Source organism: Xiphophorus couchianus, chromosome 2 (genome assembly GCF_001444195.1).
Source record: "Xiphophorus couchianus chromosome 2, X_couchianus-1.0, whole genome shotgun sequence".
NCBI classification, from domain to species: Eukaryota; Metazoa; Chordata; class Actinopteri; order Cyprinodontiformes; family Poeciliidae; genus Xiphophorus; species Xiphophorus couchianus.
In genome coordinates this window covers 4,243,491-4,261,460 of record NC_040229.1, presented here as the reverse complement: position 1 = coordinate 4,261,460, position 17,970 = coordinate 4,243,491, and the positions used below count along the sequence as shown (strand labels likewise).

The following is a 17,970-nucleotide window of genomic DNA, read 5'->3' as shown; positions in this document are numbered from 1 at the left end:
GAGTGTGTGTGCTGGGTGAGTGGAGTCCTTTGTGATTTTCCCGGCCCTTTTCAAACACGGCTTCCTGTAGATGTCCTTGATGGCAGGGAGCGGTGCCCCGGCGATATACTGGGCAGTTTTCACCACCCTCTGCAGCGCCTGCCGGTCGGAGACAGAGCAGTTCCCGTACCAAGCTGTAATACAGTTGGTGAGGATGCTCTCAATGGTGCAGCGGTAGAAGTTCGTGAGGATCTCTGAGGACAGGTGGTTCTTCCTCAGGGTCCTCATGAAGAAGAGGCGCTGATGCGCCTTCTTAATGAGTTTGGAGCAGCTGGTCGTCCAAGTCAGGTCCTCGGAGATGTGGACTCCCAGGAACTTAAAGGTGTCCACACGCTCCACCACTGTCCCCTTAATGTGGATGGGTGGATGTGGGTCAGCGTTCCTCCTGAAGTCCACGATAAGCTCCTTGGTCTTCTCGGTGTTCAGCTGCAGGTTGTTTTTGTCGCACCACTCAGCCAGACGGTCTACCTCCTCCCTGTAAGCGGCCTCGTCATTATCTCTGATGAGGCCGATCACCGTGGTGTCGTCTGCGAACTTGATGATGGCGTTAGAGCCATGGACAGGTCTGCAGTCGTAGGTGAAGAGGGAGTAGAGGAAGGGACTCATCACACAGCCTTGTGGCACTCCGGTGTTTATGATGATGGTGGATGAGAAGTGGTTGTCCAGCCGGACATGTTGAGGTCGACTGGTCAGGAAGTCGAGCAACCAGTTACACATGAGTGGACTGATGCCGAGGTCTGTGAGTTTGGTAAGGAGTTGTGATGGGATGACAGTTTTGAATGCTGAACTAAAATCTAAGAACAGCAGTCTGGCGTAAGTGTTCTTACTGTCCAGGTGAGAAAGGACAGAGTGCAGCGCTATAGAGACTGCATCCTCTGTGCTCCTGTTCTGCCTGTATGCAAATTGGTGGGGGTCTAGTGTGGGGGAGAGACAGGATCTGAGGTGTGCTAGGACCAGCCGCTCCAAGCACTTGGTAATGATGGGGGTAAGGGCTACCGGGCGGTAGTCATTGAGTCTGGTTGGGTTGGGATTCTTGGGGATTGGGACAATGGAGGTAGACTTGAAGCAGGTCGGTACCACAGCGCGGGCCAGGGACAGGTTGAAGATGTCCGTCAGCACTCCTGCCAGCTCCCCAGAGCACGTTCTGAGGACACGTCCAGGTATGCCATCAGGACCCGCAGCCTTGTGGGATTTAATCCTGCTCAGAGCCGCTCCTACGTCAGTGGGGAGGAAAGTCAGTGGCTGTTGGCCTGGGGTGGTAGCTGCTTTGGTTGCAGTTGTGGTATTCCCTCTCTCAAAACGAGCATAGAAGTTGTTAAGTTCGTTGAGGAAGGAGACATCAGTAGAAGCGGGGGTTGTATTGGGGTTCTTGTAGTCTGTGAGAATCTGAAGGCCTTGCCACATACGTCGGGGGTTGGCGTTAGAAAAATGATCCTCCACCTTCCTTTTGTAGTGGTGTTTGGCCTTCTTGATTCCCCTCTTCAGCTCAGCCCTGGCTGCACTGTAAGTCTGTGCATCCCCTGACCTGAAGGCGATGTTGCGGGCCTTCAGCAGGAGACGAACGTCTCGGTTCATCCAGGGTTTCTGGTTGGGGTACATGGTAATGCGTTTGCAGGTGGTGACATGTTCTATGGTGGTGGAAATATGGTTCAGTACAGATGAGGCGTACTGATCCAAGTCCGTATGGTGGAAAATAGTCCAATCTGTATTCCTGAACCGGTCCTGGAGCACAGCGTCTGAGCCCTCTGGCCACACCTTTACACGGCAGTGAGGATGATCGAGGTGAATTCCCTTGGGAGGTAATCAGGTCTGCATTTGACCATTAAAAACTCCACATTCTGTGAGCAGTGACTCTCGGTAGTAGCAGAGTCTGTGCACCAAGCTTTGTTAATATAAATGCACAAACCTCCGCCTCTGGTCTTGCCGGAGTCACCTGCTGTCCTGTCGGCTCGGTGTGTGTGGCGTCCACTTAGCTGGATAGCATTATCCGGGCAGCTGTTGTTTAGCCATGTTTCAGTGAAAAACATGACATTTGAGTCCATAATCCGTCTGTCACTCGTAATGGATAGTCGTAACTCGTCCATTGTATTAGCCAGAGAACGGACATTGGCGAGGAAAATGCTGGGTAAAGGGAGCCGGTGTGGTGTTAGCATTAGCCTAGCTCGCACCCCTCCACGCTTACCCCGCCTTTGTTTACGTTCTCGTCGCGGCCTGCGTACCCTTCCACCCGGCCGGGAGAAGTGAGCAGCCTCCGGTGTTCTGGAGATCTCTGGGATGAGTCGGAGATCGGCGATCATAGTCAAAATTGTAGCTCCAAAGGTCCAGAAGTTCGTGTCTGCTGTAGTGCAGCAACGCTGTGCAATTCTGAAAAAAAAAGTCCAGTCATGAATAGATAAAAAACCACTAAAGAGCAGATTCTGGAGAGACGCTGAGCCTCGCGTTGTTCACGCGCCGCCATCTTGGTCATATAGGCTCATATTTTTAGTTACACGCCGCACTCGGTAGAGGGCAGCATGCTTTATTTTTCTGGTTGGTGGAGGTTCTGTGAGGCGTTCACCGAGGCTCGTGTAGCTGGGTTGGTTTCTTTCTGAACCCTTTCAGGTTGAAGCGGTCAGTCAGGTACGCATTTTTGTATTTTAGTTTTGTGTGGAAATGTTTATTTGAAGAATTTATCGAGTTTGTTAGCCACGTCTTTTTAAAGGTGAAGTAATACATCTGTTTTGTTGTAAGTCAAGCCACATTATTGTAAATGTTTTGCTATGTAGTAGTCTATCTATGAGAATGTCTTTCTTTCTGTAAAAATGTATTTTGTGCTTTGTACAGTTCTCACGGCATCGTTATTAAATGCCAGTAACTATCAAGAACGCCTTGTGTCTGTTTTCTACCCGGAGGGAGTTATAATCATCTTTTTTCACACCACAACTTGTGTTCTCCGCCTTCATCCTCGCCACCAACTACCGCAATTCATAAGGTTAGCAGCAGCGCTGCTAGCAGTTAGCAGTTAGCCGCTCTGAAGAACAGACAGCAGGAAAAACGAGAGAAACGGTGAAGCTGCTCAGCCATCTGACCTGCAGTTTAGCACAGACGGTGTGAAACTACATAATGTAAAGTTGTGATGCGAGTTTTATTTATTTTTTATTCAAATATAATAAAGCTTAGGCGTGGCTACTAGTTTTTATCTTCTGACCACATTATCTAAATACGAAAGGTTGCACATTTTAAAAAATAAAGTTCTAGACTGTAATTATAGTGAAATAATCAGCTGATCTGAGTCTTTATCATTATGTTCGGGCGAGCAATGAATTTCTACAAGACAAAATGAAACAAATGGGTTTATTTTGGTCCATCAGAACCAGAACCAGGAGGTTCTCCATTGTTGAAGGACGCTGCACCAGCTGCTGCTGCTCACGGCCCGCCCAGGGAACGCAGCGGATAATACCTGGGGTAGAACCAGACCGAACCGGGCCGGACGTTAACCGGCCAGGGACTGGTCAGTGGAAAAGCGCCTCATGTCCAACAGCTGAAGTCACCAACCAGTACGAAGAACCAACTCCCTCCACCAGATGGCGCTGCTTCACTGCTCTGCATGATTCACTCATTCTTAACGGGCTGATCTCTTATGATCTATTATGAGGTTTATCGGCATGTATTTATCTGAGCACCCATAATCTGATGCTACAGTAGAACCGGTATAAGAATATATAAAAATTTAATATTTATCAGAATCCTTCAGAAAATCAAGGGGAACATAGAAATAAAGCGTCATAATAATCTTTAATAATACAGATCTTTAATTGTAATAATCTACCACTAATAACAATAGCAATGGGGCAGATGCATAACATCAGATTTTGTGAAAAATATATTTGAGTATCTTTTTAATCAACAGCTAAAATAAAAGATTTATGCAAAGCCTGCAAACTGAATTTAATTCTACTTGAATCATAATTTAATCTCAGCTTCATCCTGACTCATCCATATTCTAAGGCATCAGGAATCTGAACAAAAACCTCCAAAGCTCCAGACCCTCCGAGGCGCCGCGGCCCGCTCAAGCTCCGCCTGCGGGCCGTGAGGGGCGGAGCTTCTCCTCCGCCTCGGTCTGCAGCTCGCTGCGGCCCAGAAGCGGTCCGCTTCAGGTCCAGTTCACACAGAACCTTCTCCTCTTGTCCATCTGCGGTCATGTCCAAGTCAGACCGGGTCGTGTTGGTTCTGGGAGGAGCGGGGACGGTGGGCTCTGGTATAGTCAAAGCCCTGCTGGATAAAGGTACATTATTATTATTATTATTATTTATTGTCACTCTTATTCAGCGCAGTTTTGCGCCTCGCGTATTTTAGTTTTTATGAGTTTTCCTGGCGGTTTTCAATATTTTCCAGCCATGAACTGCTGAACTATTTATAATCTATTGTGTTTTTAAGCGATTTTATGGGTAAAACCAGCCGAACCGGAACCCGAAACAACCCACGTTCCTCCATTATCTATAATCTCACATCTTTAGTCAAACTGAGAGTAGACAGCATAAAGTTATTAATAGAAGCTCAACCAAACATTGGAATCAACTCCTTGAGGCGGTTCCAGATGGGTGATGTTCTGAAAAGTCCAGAATGGAGCAGAACATCTTCCTGCTGAACCACAGCAATTCTCAAAGGAGAGCCTGTAGAAAGAAGACAGATTTTAGGGTTTAGTTTTTTGGTTAAGTTGTGTTGTAGTTGCTGTTTTGGGGTTTAGTTGTGTTTTAGTTGCTGAGTCGGGTTGCTCCGTTTTCAGGGTTTAAGGCGGCGGTGATCTCCAGAGACGGCGGCCGACTGGAGAAACTCCGGGCCTTCGTCTCTCCCAGCAGCAAGGACAACCTCATCGCTGTAGTGGGGAACGTGGGTGAGATGGCCCACAGCATGATGCTTCTCCTGGTGAATGGCAGTAACAGTACAAAACAAACAGTTCGGCAGAACATTATGGCCACCTGCCCAGGTGGCCCAGACGGACTGCTGGAGTCCGTCTGCTGGAGCAGCTGACAGACTCCAGCAAGTAGTCGCGTCCCAACAGATTTATAGCTTAGCTGCTAGCATGTAGAACAGGAGTTCTGCTCCACAGGTGCGGATGGGAGAGTGGGTTTCCATGGTGACCCAGGGGTCCCATTTCTTCTTCAACCATTTTCGCTGCTTAAGTTCTCAGTGCTTGAATTTACTGCTGAGTGTAAAACTGCAAATGCAAAACATCAACACGTTAGCATGCTAACATTAAATCAATGCGTTAGCATGCTAACGTTAAATCAACGAGTTAGCATGCTAACTTTAAATCAATGCGTTAGCATGCTAACGTTAAATCAACATGTTAGCATGCTAACATTAAATCAAAGCGTTAGCATGCTAACATTAAATCAACGCGTTAACAATGCTAACGTTAAATCAACACGTTAGCATGCTAACGTTAAATCAACACGTTAACATGCTATCGTTAAATCAACGCGTTAGCATGCTAACGTTAAATCAACGCGTTAGCATGCTAACGTTAAATCAACGCGTTAACAATGCTAACGTTAAATCAACGCGTTAGCATGCTAACGTTAAATCAACGCGTTAACAATGCTAACGTTAAATCAACGCGTTAACAATGCTAACGTTAAATCAGGTTAGGGATCAAAAGATGGCTCATTGGAAGGCCTAAGAAGAACAGTGACACGCTGAAAAGGTTGTTGGTACCACTGAGAGAACTAAAACATGCAGGATGCCGGCCCTCGAGGACCGACTTTGGGCACCCCTTCATTAAATCAACACTTTAGCATGCTAACATTACATTAATAGGTTAGCATGCCAACCTTAATTCAACGCGTTAGCATGCTAACGTTAAATCAACGCGTTAACAATGCTAACGTTAAATCAACGCGTTAACAATGCTAACGTTAAATCAGGTTAGGGATCAAAAGATGGCTCATTGGAAGGCCTAAGAAGAACAGTGACACGCTGAAAAGGTTGTTGGTACCACTGAGAGAACTAAAACATGCAGGATGCCGGCCCTCGAGGACCGACTTTGGGCACCCCTTCATTAAATCAACACTTTAGCATGCTAACATTACATTAATAGGTTAGCATGCCAACCTTAATTCAACGTGTTAGCATGCTAATGTTAAATCAATGCGTTTACATGCTAAAGCGATGATTTAAGGTTGGGACGCCATGCGGACGCGCTCTCTGTGTGTCCAGGCTCAGAGGACGGAGCGCAGCAGGCGAAGCAGCAGCTGCTGCAGCAGGTGGGGAAGGTGACGGACGTGGTTTCTGCCCTGGGCTTCAGCTGGTGGCAGGGCGGCCCGCCACACACCCAGACCCTCCAGGACCTGCACTGGGTCAGCACACACACACCCTGCAGCACACAGTGATCGTGAATGTCCCCTGCTGTCCTTGTCCTGTTCCTTCCCGTCCCCCATGTCCCCTGCTGTCCTCATGCGTCCTGCCTGTCGTCGTCTGCAGGTTTTGGACGCGCTGCTGTTCAGCACCTTCGTCTCCTGGAAGACGTTTTTCCCCCTGGTGAGGGACGATCCGTCCTGCAGCTACACCTTCATCACAGGTAATCATGGCAAAGTATTCAAACCTCGGGATGCATCGTCATTGGCAACAAGACTCAGAAGCAATAAGCTTCTTTGACTAGGCCATTCCAGCTCATGAATCTGACCTCTGGCTGGTCGCCCTGCTGGAAGCTGAACTTTGACCCCACGTTTTCCTCCAGTATCGTCCTGATTTAGCTGCGGCCATCTTCCCACAGCATGATGCTGCCACCACCATGTTCCACTGTAGAGATGCTGTTTGTTCTCTAACAAACCCCAAAGAAACATGTTGGAGAGGTGCAGCTCCCAGTAACCCCAGTCTGCTCCGTGTGGCTCTGCCTCCAGGGGGAGCCGGAGAGCAGCTGCTGATGCCGGGGACCGGCTTCCTGACGGTCGGCGCCGCCAGCGCGCTGGCCTTCTGCCAGGTGCTGCGAGAGGAATACCCGCAGGTAGACTGCAGGCTGTGCCAGGTGAGGGGGGGCTGACCCCTGGCTCTGACCTCTGACCCCTCCCAGCACTTTTAATGTTTTCATGTTTTAGTTGTTTTGCTAAATCTGCCATTTTTTATGGTTCATCTCCCACCATGCAGTTCTTCCAGCCTCCTCTTCCTCTCCAACAGGTGAAGATCAACACAGGTGTGGCGACTCCGGAGCGCCTGGCGCCCGGCTACCTGAACCATTTGGACTTGGGCGTTGCCGTGGCAACCTTGGTGGAGCGAGGAAGCTCCTCCCACCGCGTTTTCACCGTCAGCAGCCCTGCGGACCTGCATACCCAGCTGCTGGACGGGAACCTATAAAACCCAACAGAACCTGTTCTGGTTCCGTCCAGATTCAGGCTAAAAGAATTCCTGTAAACAGAACCGAAAATTTTCTGTCCAAAACATTAAAACATGTTGAAAAGAAAAACCCGAGGAATTCTGGGAGATTTGTTTAGCAAAAAAATCTCTGCGGACAGAGAAACGTTCTGTCCGCAGATCCAAGTTTTGACCAGTCTGGTTCTGGTTGCTCCTGCTGACTGATTGCCTGTGGCAGGTTGCTGTGTTGACCCAGGCTGACGAGTTTCCGGCTGACAGCCTACCGGACGCAGCAAAGCGGCAGGAAATTATGTCACATCGGGTCTCGGCTGACCCGGCCTGTGGAGGACGAGGCGACTCGGCTGCAGATTCTTGGACTAGAGACTTTTAGGAAGGGACTCGTTAACTCGCCTGGTTCTGGGTTCGAGTTTCCATCTGCAGTCGGCTGCGGCCTCAGGGGGTTTAGCTCCGGACGGAGGGGACTGCCAGAACCAGGAACTGCTCCTGCAGCAGAACGGGTCTCTGCTTCTTGCTGCTGGGAAGGAATCCGGTCCGGTCCGGTTCTGGTTGGATGACCCACTTTGAGTCAAGGTCTTTATAAAATGTTTCCATCACAAAGAGTTGCTCTGATCCACCTCTACATGTCAGAGATCAACCAAGCTGTAGATGTTTCCTCCAGAAACCGCTCACATGCGATGACATCATGACGTAAATGCGATGACATCGTGAGGCAACATCAGGGAGGCAGGAGAGAAATCCTTTTGTGCCTTCAGCACCTATTAGTTTTATTATTAATATATTATATATATATTAATTAATTAATTATATTAATATAATTTTATTATTATTTTTTATTTTATCTACAACTGCTACTCAGTGGTTGTTATTGTGTCTTGTCTCTATGCAGTAACTGCGAAGTAATTTCCCTGCTGGGATGAATAAAGTACTTCTATTCTATTCTATTCTATTCTATTAACCCTTTGCAGTTACGTCACTAAATCATGACGGTCGGTAGTTCGGATCGGCAGGACTGAACAGAGCAACGGAAATTCTTTTCCCCAAGTTGTTTCTGTCAGTTTCTTCATGACTTCTTGTTCCAGTTAGTTCATTTTTCGTTAGCTCACCTGGTTGGGCTCACAGATGGCGGGATTTACAGAAGCCAGCTAGTAAACCACTGCGGTAAAGCTAGCCGCCTCTTCGAAAGGCCGGTCCGCACACAATATTCACGTGCGCAACAGCTCAAGACATTACGGTTCTCCCCCTTTTACGTACTGTTTTCACAATAAAAGCGCACATCCAGTTCATGTTTGATTTACTTCAAGTAGATTTCCAGCAGCTTCATGTTTAGACTTTGTATTTATGCATTTGCACAAAGAAATAATGTCTAGGAAATAATTGGGGACATGCTGAAAAACTCTCTGTTTCCAGTGACTTCTCTCACTTGTGGGTGGCAGGGACACCTCTGGAACAAAACCAGCAAATGTGAGAAGAAACTCGCTGCAGCAAACAGGAAGGGCGGGACGGACCGCTGTCAGTCTCAGACCTTATTTGGAAACGGGACACATTGCACTCCGGAAGTGAAGGGGGCGCTATTTCCTATATTATCCGTTTCTCTCGTTTTTATTTTCATTTGAAATCTGTGATATATCTTCATCTTTAGGAAGGATTTTCACTCTCAGCATGTATTTGAACTTCTCTCTTTTATTTACTTCAGTGCAGCTCACAGTTTTTAACACATTCTGTAGCTTTCTGTTTACTTCTAAATCTGCTCCTTAGTCGCATCTTTTCGGGCCTCATACTGCCTCTAGTGGCGTGGGGGTGGTAACACAACTAATAAAATTACATTACTAAATCAGAATACCACAGTCTTTATTATTTACTATTAATTTCGGCATTACTGGCACCGTAAAAGATAAATTATCTTGTCTGGAGTCAGGTTAAGACCTCGATGAGGACGACGAGCATGCAGTTGAGCTTCCCTGAGACAGTTTCTGACAGTTTGTGCAGAAATTCTTTGGTTATGCAAACCAATTGTTTCAGCAGCTGTCTGAGTGGCTGGTCTCAGACGATCTTGGAGGTGAACCTGCAGGATGTGGAGGTCCTGGGCTGGTGTGGTTACACGTGGTCTGCGGTTGTGAGGCCGGTTGGATGTACTGCCATATTCTCTGAAACGCCTTTGGAGACGGTTTATGGTGGAGAAATGAACATTCAATGCACGAGCAACAGATCTGGTTGACATTCCTGCTGTCAGCATGCCAATTGCACGCTCCCTCAATGCTTGCGACATCTGTGGCATTTTGCTGTGAGACAAAACTGCGCATTTCAGAGTGGCCTTTTATTGTGGGCAGTATAAGGTACACCTGTGCACTAATCATGATGTCAGATTAGCATCTTGATGTGGCACACCTGTGAGGTGGGATGGATTATCTCAGCAAAGCAGAAGTGCTCACTATCAAACATTTAGACAGATTTGTGGACAACATTTGAAAAAAATGGTAATATTGTTTATCTGGAATGAATTCTAGCTCTTTGAGTCCACCTCATGAAAAATGGGAGCAAAAACAAAAGTGTTGCGTTTATATTTTTGTTGAGTGTAATTCTAAAGCCACCTCAAGCTCGATGTTAAACAAACCTCTGCAGGAATCATCAGCCTGGGATCTGATCTCCTCAGAGATCTACCTGCTTTTAAATGTAACTGCTGATTACGTGTCTCGCTAACGAACCAGCTGCGCTCTGTGACAAGAGTCTTCCAAATATGGGCAAGAGGAAGAATGCGCAGCACTATACTTCCGGGACAAGATGCCCCGGGTACAGGCACACAAAGGTTTCACTGGAGCATTTCTTGTTCCGCAATGGAAGTTTGAACATGTGCATGTGGACTTAGTGGGGCCGCTTCCACCTTCCAGAGGTTTTACCTATCTCCTGACGATGGTGGACAGAACTACTCGGTGGCTGGAGGCAGTTCCACTGTCATCAACCACTTTGGTTCATGTGCCTCGGGCATTTATCTCCTCCTGGTTGTCCAATTTGGTGTGCCATTGGACTTGACCTCTGACAGAGGTCACCAGTTCACGTCAGAGTTGTGGACTGCAGTGGCAGAGAGCCTTGGGGTTAAACTCCACCGTTCTGCTGCCTACCATCCGCAGACCAACGGTCAGTGTGACAGGTTCCACTGCACAATGAATTCAGCATTACGGGCCTCGTTGGTGGATAATAGCTGGACAGATCGCCTGCCTTGGGTTCTGTTGGGCCTGCGTTCAGATCCAAAAGAGGACCTGCTGTTTTCTTCAGCTGCGTTGGTCCTGGGCCAGCCTTTGAGAGTACCAGGGGAATTTCTTCCGGGTCCAGTGGGTTCGGTTGATTCCCAGGGCAGTAGAACAGTTCTAAATGGGGAATCTAGATCTTTTGCCCCTGTAACAGATGTGGAAAGGATCACACAGGAATCGTACTCTGCGTTGGTTTTTTTATTCCTATAAAACAGTGGGACACACTCAGCACCAGGTATGATACGCGATCACCGTTACAGTCCTGCGGCCCAACAAACACATTTTGGAGGGAAACTTTATACAAACTTAATAAACGTAACAAATTAACTTTAACCAACACCAAAGTTGTTTTTTAAAAACTCTTGCACAGTTAACATTATATTTTTGCAGAACAAAAGCTGTGAAAACAATTTTTAGCAATATAAACATTATTAAAAGTGAGAGGTAGCTTTAGCGCGCGTCTTACCAGCAGCTCCGTTAGGCCGCTTCTGCCTGGCTGCTGCAGCTACGTCACTGACCGTGCTTTGTGCAACACTAATAACGTTCCCCCAAAACAATATTTACATTAGGAACCAAAAATAAAAGCAGTCAAAACAGAAATAGCCATGTCAGCAGACAGGTTAATTCGACAAAATAGAAATAAAAATGTTTTGAGAAGGTTCATAAAATAATAAATAAATAAAATTAACTCAGCTACACCCCGTTGGCAGCACATCACTGCCTTCCTCAGGTGTTTGTGCCAAAGGACCTGATGTCTGCCGAGTATGTACAGTATTTACCCGCCATGACTCACACCGCTCACCACTTCAGCCTCCTTACGATGGTCCATTCCGTGTTTTGGAGACCTAAGGATGTTTTGGTGGAGTTGGGGGTAATCAGGAGAGTATTTTGGTGGACCGTTTGAAGCCAGCTCATGTGTTACCAGGGACCCAGTTGGCTCAGCCACCTCGCCGTGGTCGGCCTCCAGTTTCTTTACAAACTCTTCCAGGTCGTCCCCTTCCAGCTGGTTTGTCCCCTCAGGTGGACAGTTTGGTAGCAGTCGATCTGGAGAGTCTGTTTCAGTTTCAACCCGTTCCTGTGAGAAGAAGCCGTGGCGGCTGACTGATTAAACTCTCTAGTCGTTACCGGTGTTATGCCCAGAAATGCCTGCCGAGAATTGCATCCCCTGTCGCGGGAGCGCGCATCGCTCTAAACTCTCGCATTTTAATGAGGAAACGGACTGAAATATGACCGAAGACGAAACTTTTAAAGATATTCGTAACAATATCACGTTTCTTAAACATGTCAGCCTTAAAACGGTGGGTTTTATATCGCAGATTAATTGAAATAAATACGGTTTTTACACATTTATTGAGACAAATGAGTCGAACGTTTTTCAGTCCGTGTCTGAAGAAAATGCTCTCCGCATTTGGTTTGAAATTTCCCGATTTTTCTTTTAACATCATATTAGCTTAAAGTATTACAAAACAGAGGCCCATTATGTAGAACATTTTATATCATGCTTAACTGTCTAGCATATTAATGTAGAGGGGATGCATTTTAATGACTGAGCCTGCCAATATTTGTATCCCCTGTCTATTGTTGATATGAAACGTATAGCAGTTGCACAGAGAATAAGTGTCATTACGTAGAAAAGGTGAAGTCCCTCTTAACTCTTCATTTCTTCAAGTTAGCAGAGGGATGCATTTTCTGGCATAGCAAATTATTACCTTGCCAATACATGTAGGCCTTATATATTTTCCACAAATATAATTCTACTGATACAAAATGTATACCAGCAGTTCATAAAACAAGTGTGATTGTATAGAAAAAGTAATTTCACTCTTAACTCTTTATTTCTCCATGTAAGCAGGGGATGCATGTACAGCAAAGCCTATTATTAGCCTGCCAAAATATGCATGGCCTCTCCATGTTCTTCAAATATTATCCTATCGATATAAAACCCATACCAGTAATTCATAGAACATCTCTGATTATGTAGAAAAGGTGAAATCCCTCTTTAATTCTTTATTTCTCCATGTTACCAGGGGAAGCATTTTTTTGGCAATATGGATGTCGAGCCTGCCAAAATATGCATGCCCTACCTATTTTCCTCAAATTTTATCCTATTGCTATGAAATTCATACCAGCAGTTCATACAACTACTCTGATTATGTAGAAAAAGTTATTTCACTCTAAACTCTTTATTTATCCAAGTTAGCAGGGGATGCATTTTACGGCAATATGGATGTCGAGCCTGCCAAAATATGCATGCCCCCTCTATTTTTCTCAAATATTACCCTATTGATATGAAACTTATACCAGCAGTTCATAGAACAAGTGTGATTTTGTAGAAAAAGTTATTTCACTCTAAACTCTTTATTTATCCAAGTTAGCAGGGGATGCATTTTACGGCAAGGCCTATCATTAGCCTGCCAAAATATGCATGCCCCCTCTATTTTCCTCAAATGTCATCCTATTGATATGACATTCATACCAGTAGCTAAGAGGATAAGTGTAATTATGTAGAAAAGGTAAAAACCCTCTTGACTCTTTATTTTTTCAAGCTAGGAGGGGGATGCATTTTTTGGCAATATCGAATTTGAGCCTGCCGATATTTGCATGCCATACCTATTTTCCCCAAATATCATCCTATTGATATAAAACTCATACCAGCAGTTAAGGGAACAAATGTGATTATGTAGAAAAAGTTATTTCTTTATTATCGCTATTGCAAGGATACTGAAGGAAATAAATCTGACAATGCATCTTTGCTAAATGTAAAGCATACACAAACCATTTTTATTTTGGTTTAACATAAAAATTAAATCACTTTTTTTCATTAATTTCAACAAAAGAATATTCATAACAATAGGTTTCCTTAACTCACTTGGAGAGTCCCAAAAAGATGTGAAGAGCTGCTTGGAAGTAACAAGGTGAGAAAAACAAGAACAATTATTGTTTATTATAATAAAAAATGTCATAATTGGATAACTAGAATGTTAATTTAACATTTTATCCTCTCAACAAGGACATTTATGAGAAGCAAAGGGATGAAAGTGTCAATGTGGAAATGTGAAACAGTATAACATGCCATCCAGCAAGATGTGGTTTCATGTGGTGTGTTTGCGCTTAAAGTAAGTGCTGTTTAAATATATATATATATATATATATATATATATATATATATATACCAGTATATATATACTGCTCAAAAATAAAGGGAACACTTAAACAACACAATATAACTCCAAGTAAATCAAACTTCTGTGAAATCAAACTGTCCACTTAGGAAGCAACACTGATTGACAATCAATTTCACCTGCTGTTGTGCAAATGGAACTTTGTACAGAACAAAGTATTCAATGAGAATATTTCTTTCATTCAGATCTAGGATGTGTTATTTGAGTGTTCCCTTTATTTCTTTGAGCAGTGTATATACATACATGGATGCACATGGTCCTCCAGAATGGTTCGGTAGTCCTTGGCAGTGACGCGCCCATCTAGCACAAGTATGGGGCCAAGGGAATGCCATGATATGGCAGCCCAAACCATCACTGATCCACCCCCATGCTTCACTCTGGGCATGCAACAGTCTGGGTGGTACGCTTCTTTGGGGCTTCTCCACACTGTAACTCTCCCGGATGTGGGGAAAACAGTAAAGGTGGACTCATCAGAGAACAATACATGTTTCATATTGTCCACAGCCCAAGATTTGCGCTTCTTGCACCATTGAAACCGACGTTTGGCATTGGCACGAGTGACCAAAGGTTTGGCTATAGCAGCCCGGCCGTGTATATTGGCCCTGTGGTGCTCCCGACGGACAGTTTTGGTGGAAACAGGAGAGTTGAGGTGCACATTTAATTCTGCCGTGATTTGGGCAGCCGTGGTTTTATGTTTTTATATACAGTATATATATATATATATATATATATATATATACAGTACAGACCAAAAGTTTGGACACAACTGTGTGTCCAAACTTTTGGTCTGTACTGTATATACTTGACTATGATTACTTATATTTCTTATGTAATGTAGAACATTGTCTGCTTACAAATCAATTTATATAACCTTTATGTGTACTGTTCTGTCTCTTTCCACATACATGTATATCTATCTATGTCTGAAGATAGATAGAATTATATATCAATATATTGGTATACATGCTTGTTTACGTTTTTGATGTTGTGAAAAAAAGATTAATATGAAAGTGGTTTTCTAATAATCACATTGCCATTAATCTAATGCTATTTTGTAGGAGTAGAACTTTTAAGATGATGAACAGCTTTGGCTTAACAACTTAAACTGTGCATTTCTGCCTGAAATATAATGTAGTTTATGAATTATATTGCTTTATTACATGGTTGATTTATTTTAATGACAATGGAAAGAGTCTGAAATAAGTATAGCAAAAATGTTAAATTATTCATAAATGTCATGACCTCTATATGACAATCTAATACTTTGACAAATATTTTGTCTTTGTAATGAGTCCGCTGTTACTCTTCTTTCTTTTTTGAAAAAAATATATTTGCCTTTCCAGTTTGCAGAGTGCATACTGGAAAACAAGGACCTGAACTTTCCATCAGCAGCAGAAGCTGTTAATACCATGAGACTCAACATGTCTTCCACACTTCTCTCAGAATCAGGTATCTTTTGACATATTTTTTATTCAGTTCCTATGTGGGTGGGATACTATGTTGTGTGTAAAATCATGCACGCACAAAAAAATTGTGTTAGGTCAGCTATTTTATCTAATTAGAAATATTAAAATATTGAACTTTGCAGATGTGTGAAGTACAATCATGTTAGTGTTTATGTCAAATTCAATTAGTGAAGAACATTTCAATACACCTGGCCTTGATCTCTAATAAATAAATTACACATAACACAGCCCAATAACTGTTGAGGCAAAAAACATAATCAACAAACTTAAAATTGTTCTAGGATACAATTACACTTTTCTTGAGTAGCTTTAATGTAACTTAATAAGCAAAAAGGACTTGCAGTTTGTGAAAGTACAAAACTGGAATGAGATGTATTATGTGAACCATTATATTCATTACTGTGTTTTCATAAAATTAACATTTACAAAATGACAAATTTCACAAGATGTATACACATATATATGTAGACATATTAAAATTTTCTGAATGCCATTTTTATACTTTCAGTGGCTCAAGTTGGAGAAAATTATAAAAAGGTAAACACTAAGTGATGCTTTCTTTTACCATAAATCCCAGAAATACCTTAAATACATGTGTGTTTCAATTCATGAATAGACAGACACCATGTGCGCCTGCCTAATATGCCAATATGATGTACAGTTTCTATTACTTGTATTTGTTTATGAGACCAGACATTATCAAAAAGGGATGATTAGACGACTGAGATCTACACAGAGGATTATTGTTCCACTTTCAAAAGAACACTAACAAATGGAATTATTTAAAAGAAAAAAAAATACCATTGAGATTATTTTATAACATTGATTTAAAGATGCGGTTTGTTTTTCTGTAGACTCAGTGGAGACTCTGCAGACACTGTGGCAGTGAGGACACAGAAGATCACATGTGGGTAAGACAACAATGTAATGCAGTGAAAAATCAATTCAAGCAAACCGTATACCATCCTTCAAATAGTTGCAAAGTATTTAGATATACAAAAATAAATCATAATAAAATAAATAAACACCCAAGGCAGGTAAGTGGGAAGTGGCTTAAGTTTTTTTTAAGTACAGTCGTAAAACATTAAACACAGATGCTTGTGGTCCTAGAATTTTTTTACCTCCATACATGTCAGGAACATGCTGTCGTCTCCTCAAATAAAGTTCTACCAATCATATATTGATAATTAAGAAGAAGCTTTATGTTGGCAAAACCCAAAATCACCTTCAGTAAACAGATAAGGAACTAAAAACATTATTTATGTTGTTATTTTTGTATTATTTATTTACAGATCACATGTGACAGATGCAACTGGTGGAACCACCAAGGCTGCGTTAAGGTCCCACAAACCGACACAGACTGCTGCTGTGCAATGTGCTTATAGATTTTATGTTTGTACCAATCTAATTCTGTAATGACTGCAGTTCAGTGGATTTTCAGTTTAAACATGTGACATAATTTTTGTTGACTTAATTGGTTTTCCAAAAATTTTTGTTATGAATATTCTTTTGTTGAAATTAATGAAAAAAAGTGATTTAATTTTTATGTTAAACCAAAATAAAAATGGTTTGTGTATGCTTTACATTTAGCAAAGATGCATTGTCAGATTTATTTCCTTCAGTATCCTTGCAATAGCGATAATAAAGAAATAACTTTTTCTACATAATCACATTTGTTCCCTTAACTGCTGGTATGAGTTTTATATCAATAGGATGATATTTGGGGAAAATAGGTATGGCATGCAAATATCGGCAGGCTCAAATTCGATATTGCCAAAAAATGCATCCCCCTCCTAGCTTGAAAAAATAAAGAGTCAAGAGGGTTTTTACCTTTTCTACATAATTACACTTATCCTCTTAGCTACTGGTATGAATGTCATATCAATAGGATGACATTTGAGGAAAATAGAGGGGGCATGCATATTTTGGCAGGCTAATGATAGGCCTTGCCGTAAAATGCATCCCCTGCTAACTTGGATAAATAAAGAGTTTAGAGTGAAATAACTTTTTCTACAAAATCACACTTGTTCTATGAACTGCTGGTATAAGTTTCATATCAATAGGATAATATTTGAGAAAAATAGAGGGGGCATGCATATTTTGGCAGGCTAATGATAGGCCTTGCCGTAAAATGCATCCCCTGCTAACTTGGATAAATAAAGAGTTTAGAGTGAAATAACTTTTTCTACATAATCACACTTGTTCTATGAATTGCTGGTATAAGTTTCATATCAATATTATAATGTTTGAGGAAAATAGAGGGGGCATGCATATTTTGGCAGGCTAATAATAGGGTTTGCAGTAAAATGCATCCCCTGCTAAAATGGAGAAATAAAGAGTTAAGAGGGATTTTACCTTTTCTACGTAATGACACTTGTTCTCTGAGCTACTTCTGTAAAGTTTCATAGCAACAGGACAATAGACAGGGGATACAAATATTGGCAGGCTCAGAAATTAAAATGCATCCCCCCTACATTAATAGACTAGACAGTTAAGGATGATATAAAATATTCTACACAACGGGCTTCTGTTTTGTAATGCTTTAAGCCATTGTGTCAAAAGAAAAATCGGGGAATTTCAAGCCATCTGCGGAGACCATTTTCATCAGACGCTGACTGAAAAACGTTCGACTCAGATGTTTCAATAAAGCTATAAAAACCGTATTTATTTCAATTAATCTGCGAAATA

The 17,970-nt window shown here is 42.8% G+C and overlaps 1 protein-coding gene and 1 long non-coding RNA gene across 6 annotated transcripts; both read left to right on the top strand.

Moving 5' to 3' along the window:
- The first annotated feature begins 2,576 nt into the window (after nucleotides 1–2,576).
- LOC114137436 (uncharacterized) lies at nucleotides 2,577–7,480 on the top strand. Of its 5 annotated transcripts, none has more exons than XM_028006019.1 (8): nucleotides 2,577–2,658; nucleotides 3,390–3,575; nucleotides 4,027–4,303; nucleotides 4,805–4,912; nucleotides 6,238–6,377; nucleotides 6,502–6,598; nucleotides 6,921–7,045; nucleotides 7,165–7,480. In XM_028006019.1, the coding sequence occupies exons 3-8, from the start codon at nucleotides 4,219–4,221 to the stop codon at nucleotides 7,369–7,371; spliced, it is 762 nt and encodes a 253-aa protein (XP_027861820.1). In that variant the 5' UTR covers nucleotides 2,577–2,658; nucleotides 3,390–3,575; nucleotides 4,027–4,218; the 3' UTR covers nucleotides 7,372–7,480. The 5 variants fall into 5 exon arrangements, with proteins under 5 accessions (XP_027861820.1, XP_027861813.1, XP_027861805.1 ...); XM_028006012.1 differs by having other exon boundaries at nucleotides 3,390–3,673; XM_028006004.1 differs by having other exon boundaries at nucleotides 3,390–4,303.
- Nucleotides 7,481–13,713: 6,233 nt separating this feature from the next.
- On the top strand, nucleotides 13,714–15,527 carry LOC114137583 (uncharacterized). The gene is made up of 2 exons (XR_003594029.1): nucleotides 13,714–13,750; nucleotides 15,160–15,527. It is a non-coding gene; the product is annotated as an uncharacterized LOC114137583 (long non-coding RNA).
- Nucleotides 15,528–17,970: the final 2,443 nt, after the last annotated feature.